Source organism: Electrophorus electricus, chromosome 18, assembly GCF_041902795.1.
Source record: "Electrophorus electricus isolate QZ-2024a chromosome 18, ASM4190279v1, whole genome shotgun sequence".
Lineage (NCBI taxonomy): Eukaryota > Metazoa > Chordata > Actinopteri > Gymnotiformes > Gymnotidae > Electrophorus > Electrophorus electricus.
Window position 1 is genome coordinate 6,010,256 of NC_137514.1, and position 6,512 is coordinate 6,016,767.

A 6,512-nucleotide genomic window follows, 5' to 3' on the forward strand; every position below is an offset into this window, starting at 1 on the left:
AGAGTGCATGGCACCCACAATAAAAAGATCTGGCGACCCGCATGTTCATCTGTCATCACCACCATGGAGCTTCAGCAGTTGCGCTGGTTTTATGCTGAGTCAGGGTGCTCTGGGGGAACAGTAAACCTGAGCTGTGTGGAGTGCAAAAGTTTCTCATATGTTTGGTCTAGTGTTATTTTTCAGGGCTGGATGCTGAAAACCTGGCTTTCAACAGGACAATAAAAAAGCTAGATTGTTTTCAGGCTTTAAACAGGCCCAACTGCTTTCATATGACTTTTAAGTGTCGTTAGTACATTGGTTAAATATAGATTGTTTGGCTCAGTCGAAGCTTGCCGTCACACCAACACAAAGTTTGATTTGTTTTCTGTCTGGAACAGTTTCTCAGAACAGTGCAGTAGAAATCATGCAATGAACACCTTTCTTTTATGTATGTAATATATTTGACATCATACATTTTTTGACCAACGCTTGTTTACATATTTTGAAGATCAGTGCCAAAAAATGTCATCTTGAATGCTGATGTAGATCAAACTGACATTTTACTGTATCAAGGAGAGAACGACCTTTAAGATGATCTCATACCCATATCAGAGTCATCAGGCACCTACGTCAGGAAGGTTTATTGCTTAAACACCTGACTCAGTGCCTTTCCATCACGTTTCCCATCGTGTGATGAACTATGTGGGTTGTAAGGGTATGGCATTATACACTGCCTAGCCAAAAAAAAGGTCACCACCTGGATTTAACTAAGCAAATAGGTAAGAGCCTCCCATTGGATAATTACTGCATGGGTGATTGTTTCAGCTGGCAACAAGTTATTTAACCCTAACTGATGCAATGAGTAGCTTCTCATTTGTTAAACAACCATGTCGAAAAACACATCCTGTGGTCGTGGAAAAGATGTTAATCTGTTTCAGAAGGGTCAAATTATTGGCATGCATCAAGCAGAGAAAACATCTAAGGAGATTGCGGAAACTACTAAAATCGGATTAAGAACTGTCCAACACATTATTAAAAAGTGGAAGGACAGTGGGGAAACATCATCTTCGAGGAAGGAATGTGGTCGGAAAAAAATATTGAATGAACGTGGTGAGATCAAATTGTAGAAAAACAACAGTACATCTCAGGGATATATTTAATAGTGAAAGTAAGAGCATTTCCATATGCACAATGTGAAGGGAACTCAAGGCTGTTGAGACTAAACAGCTGTGTAGCCTTAAGAAAACCACTTGTCAGTGAAACTAAGCAGCAAAAACGGCTTCAATTTGCTAGGGAGCATAAAGATTGGACTCTGGAGCAATGGAAGAAGGTCATATGGTCTGATGAGTCCAGATTTACCCTGTTCCAGAGTGATGGACTCATCAGGGTAAGAAGAGAGGCGGCTGAAGTGATGCACCCATCATGTCTTGTGCCTATCATACAAGCCTGTGGGGGCAGTGCTATGACCTGGGATTGCTGCACTTTGTCAGGTCTAGATTCAGCAACGTTATGTGCCTAAAGAATGAGGTCAGCTGACTACCTGAATATACTGAACGACCAGGTTATTCCATCCATGGATTTTTTGTTCCCTAATGGCACAGGCATATTCCAAGATGACAATGCCAGTATTCATCGGGCTCAAATTGTGAAAGAGTGTTTCAGGGAACATGAGACATCATTTTCACACATGGATTGGCCACCACAGAGTTCAGACTTGAACCCCATTGAGATTCTTTTGGATGTGCTGGAGAAGACTTTGCGCAGTGGTCCAAATCTCCCATCATCAATACAAGATCTTGGGGAAAAATGTATGCAACTCTGGACAGAAATAAATGTTGTGACATTGCAGAAGCTTCTGGAAGCGATGCCACAATGAATGCATGCCGTAATCAAAGCTTAAGCCGGTCCAATGAAATATTAGAATGTGTGACTTTTTTTTTTTGGCAAGGCAGTGTATATTATCATGCAAATGAGAGGAATAAGAAGTAATATGTGCATGCAAATGTGTGGTAGTATTTCCTTTATGTGTTTAAAACTGTGTCTAAAACCTTTCTGTCTAAAACGCTATCTTGTTTACTTTAAAGTGTGCTTGTGTACTCTTTTGTTGCTAGCTCAGAAATGAATTACCCAAAACATTCATTAATTGATGGATTTAATTGTTTTTACAGTATACAGTCATATTAGAAATTCACAAGACACTGAACAAAAAATACTTGTAGTCTAGCATATTAGTTTGTAAGAAGCTAAATAACATTTATTTGCAAGAGTAATAACATTTCAGGTCTACAGTTAGAAAATGGGGTTACCCAGGCGAAGTGAAATTGCTGAGCTGAGCTGACTGATACAATATTAACAGCTGGAGAAATACAGGTCACCCACGCTGCTACACTCCTTCTGATGGATAACAGAAAAACTACAAAAGAGAAAAAACTTTTTTCTAGAAAGCAGCACATAGAAGTTCAGCAATTACAACACATGCGTCACAGCCAACAACAGGCACTATCAAACAAAACAGCTGAACCAATTCATTAGTTTGCGTGTTGTCTTTACATACTTACAATTTCTGGAAGCGCTCTTCATAATGTCCATGATTTTTACTCATTGAAAACCTGTTGTGGGGAGTTACACAAAGCATTGCTATATTTAGAAAATTAGCTGACATTGAGATATACCACAGTTGTCTCTTCAGAATTTTAACACTCACTGTTAACTTTAGTAATGCCTGTAAAATTGTAACACAGTTACAGGCTTGGATTAACCTCCCTTATTCAGGTTGTTTTTCATGGGTAAAGATGACATGGATATTTTAACTAATCAAAAGTAAGCTCAAACAGTTAACAAATTAACAAGTAACTTAGTGTTTGTCCACCCAAAATAGCTTACACTCAAGTATATGTCAGAATCAAACATTTTTGTAAAAGAATTTGTCTGAATTATTTTTACTTACACTTCAGCTAGGATGGTCCCAACACAAGCTATATCATCACTGAGGTCATCATCTGTCAGATCTTTACAGAGAGATTTCAATCAGATAGCCACAAGGACATTAACTTCAGATGTTGTTTACTCTCATTAATATATGAAAATATTTTCAGTTTGTTGAGTAAGAATTGCTGAAAGACAAACAAAAAAATAATAATTGAGAAGGTCTATCTGAGGTTTGATTTTTAAATGTACTCACTATCACAGGTTATATTGCAGAGGTTGAGTGAGGGTTGATGTTCTGAGAAGCAGGCAATGTGATCTGGCAACTGAAACAAACCGTACAGTGTCCACACATTACTGTTGCCATCTTTGACAGATTTGTCGCTGCCGACGTCATGTTCGTTCTTCACACATCTGATCCTACGTGGGCCATTACCATCTACAGGAGAAGAACCATTTGTCTTGGGGGGAGCAGTGGCTGCAGTGGGGGAATTAGATGTTACAGATGAAACATTTTGCTTGAGGCCAGCAGTAGCTGTGATTGGGTGTTTAGTCATTATGGTTGTAGTAGCTGTGATGGGGTGTGTAGTCGTTATGTTAGTAGCTGTGATGGGGTGTGTAGTCGGTATTTTAGTAGCTGTGATGGGGTGTGTAGTCGGTATTTTAGTAGCTGTGATGGGGTTTGCAGTCAATATTTTAGTAGCTGTGATGGGGTGTGCAGTCGGTATTTTAGTAGCTGTGATGGGGTGTGTAGTCGGTATTTTAGTAGCTGTGATGGGGTGTGCAGTCGGTATTTTAGTAGCTGTGATGGGGTGTGCAGTCGGTATTTTAGTAGCTGTGATGGGGTGTGTAGTCGGTATTTTAGTAGCTGTGATGGGGTGTTCAGTTATTATTGTAGGAGTTGTGATGGGGTGCTTAGTCATTATGGCCGGGGTAGCTGTGACAGGGAGCTTAGTCGTTATGCTTGTAGTAGCTGCAGTGGGGTGCTTAGTCGTTATGGTTGTAGTAGCTGTGATGGGGTGCTTAGTCGGTATAGTTGTAGTAGCTGTGATGGGGTGCTTACTCGGTATAGTTGTAGTAGATGTTATGGGGTGCTTAGTCTGCATAGTTGTAGTAGCTGTGGTGAGGTGTTTAGTCGGTATAGTTGTAGTAGATGTTATGGGGTGCTTAGTCTGCATAGTTGTAGTAGCTGTGGTGAGGTGTTTAGTCGGTATAGTTGTAATAGCTGTAGTGGGGTGTTTAGTCGGTATAGTTGTAGTAGCTGTGGTGGGGTGTTTAGTCATTGTGGAAGTAGTAGCTGCGATATGGTGTTTAGTCAGTATAGTTGTAGCTGTGGTGTGGTGTTTAGTCGTTATGGCTGTATTAGATGCGATACGGTGCTTAGTCGGTATGACTATAGTAGCTGTGGTGGAGTGTTTAGTTGGTATGGTTGTAGTAGCTGTGGTGCGGTGCTTAGTCGGTAGGACTATAGTAGCTAAAAATGTTTCTTTAGTGTTGTTCTTTTCTTTGTCTTGGGATTCTTCGCTGCCTGGCCACTGTGCAGGACTGGGCCCCTGTGGATCATGATCGTCTGCGAGAGCTGACACGTTTTTCTTCGGAGCAGTGGTTGAGTTGCCCGCTGAAGCAGCACCGCTGGCTGCACGTCTTCTGATCTCACCATCGCTGGACTCATCTGACTCCTCTGTAGCCGCGGACCAAAATATACCAAGTGTGCGTCTACTACCCTGTGGGACCGTGGATGGCTTGTCTGTCCAAGGATGGAAAGCTTGTTTTGGCGTCTCGCTGGAATCTTTATTGCTTGACCCTGAGTCAGACCTCACCGTCATCATTATGTCACCGTCATCATCATGAGGAAGAGTAATCTTGTGGATCGCGCTGGTGTTGAGACCAAAGTTCAGCTCAACATTGCACACAACTGTGAAAAGGAAACATATAGTGAAGTACAATAAGGACAGCAGTTAAAACAAATTTTGTTTCTTCCTGTGTTTCCAGCTTTTTTATTCCAATAGCTGCTTGTTATTACAGTATATTTTTAGGCTTACCACACTTAATTCCTGAGCTTTTTGAGGTGACACTGGTTTAAATACCTGCTTATTCTCAAAACGAAGACACTTTTACCATGAGCAGATATGTATACTTAACTTACTCTCAGCAAAATCAGTAATATGGTCCAACACGCTGGCAGGAAGAGTCCTGTTCAGTTGATCCCTCAGCTCACACTTGCTCAGCACCCGTCCTTCACTCACACTGGGGGCCAGCAACACCAACACTAACACCACCAACATCTCCCCTTCAGCAAGGAACTGTGTACCATAAAAGTTTACTGCTCCTCAGAACTCTGCGGCTATCGGGCCCATGGCCTGTTATATACAAGTCTACAAACTCCCCAGTGACTCTGGGCTTTCATACTGATTCACCAGGATTTCTTTCTTTCTTTCTCTCTCTTTGTCTTTTGTGATGTGGGGTATCTGAAAGGTCATCTAAGTTTGAGCGGGTTTTATGTTACACGTGTAGAGAGTGTGTCTAAAAACGCTGCACAGTCAGCACACAATGCTCCGGATTGGTTTCGGTGATTTTTTTTCCCCTTTCTGCTTTACGAATGGAATGCATTCAAAAAAAGGGGAATACATTTCTGTTTTGTTAGACCATGAAGTGAATGAGGAGGAAAACATGATAAAACACGGAGTATAAACATGGGATCCCGAGACACAGATTACTGGACTTCTAATGACTAAAACAAGATACAATCACCAAGCTTGAATGATCCCTCTAACCAGAAGTAATGAAACAAGGAAGGACATGACTAAGATCATGTAAGACTATTGATCCCCTCGGGGAAATGAACTTGTTACAGCAGTACAGGAGAGAGAATGGGTGAACAAAAAACAGATAAAACTTTAAACATTTTAAAAAGTTCAAATTTAAGAAAACAACAAACGCTCAGAAAAATTGGAACACAAGTACAGACTTTGAAGAGTTGTCGATTACTCAAATACAATTTCACACACAGAATGTAGCAGTGGCACTAAAATAAATTTCACTTGACAAAAAAATTCCATTCCTGTTCAGTGGTATAAGAATGCTATTGCACAAAGACACAAAATTATCATTTTAAAAGACACAATTGCACATGATAAATAGATAAGTAAAGGTGGAGACCAGGACTGAAAGTAGTTAGTGAATAAATACATGTTAAAAATGAAAAAACAAAAAATATACAGTGTTCAGTACCCAGAGACATAAACACATATGTTGTTTCAGTGGCATTGCATGTAATAAGAAAAGAAATCAGTCTGTGTTAGTTAGTTGATCTCTCTGCTCATTAATCTGAGCTCATTAGTCTGATCTCTCTGCCATTCTTTGTGAAGCATTGGTGTGTGTTACATGTGTGCTTAGCTTGCTGGTAAATAGCATTTTCATGTGGGAAGTTCCCTATAAGAGTCTCCTTTGTCTTTCTTGCCTGTTCTGTGAGGGACTGTGAGTCTTCTCGTGTGTTGAAGTCTCATTGTTTCTTCTTTAAGGGAGAGTTTCCCCTTCTGTCAATTGTTCAACAGGTGGAGAAATCTCCTCCTGTTACAGGCGGTGTTCCTGCGTATGTGTTTTCCGTC

The 6,512-nt window shown here is 40.6% G+C and overlaps 1 protein-coding gene across 3 annotated transcripts; it reads right to left on the minus strand.

The window, feature by feature from the left end:
* Positions 1 to 2,135: 2,135 nt before the first annotated feature.
* LOC145652080 (uncharacterized) lies at positions 2,136 to 5,261 on the minus strand. Of its 3 annotated transcripts, none has more exons than XM_081701461.1 (6): positions 5,051 to 5,261; positions 3,968 to 4,819; positions 3,161 to 3,343; positions 2,927 to 2,987; positions 2,538 to 2,588; positions 2,136 to 2,392 (listed from the first exon to the last, which is right to left on the minus strand). In XM_081701461.1, exons 1-6 carry the CDS (start codon positions 5,187 to 5,189, stop codon positions 2,329 to 2,331), a joined length of 1,350 nt encoding a protein of 449 aa, XP_081557587.1. In that variant the 5' UTR covers positions 5,190 to 5,261; the 3' UTR covers positions 2,136 to 2,328. The 3 variants fall into 3 exon arrangements, with proteins under 3 accessions (XP_081557587.1, XP_081557586.1, XP_081557585.1); XM_081701460.1 differs by having other exon boundaries at positions 3,161 to 3,382; XM_081701459.1 differs by having other exon boundaries at positions 3,161 to 4,819.
* Positions 5,262 to 6,512: the final 1,251 nt, after the last annotated feature.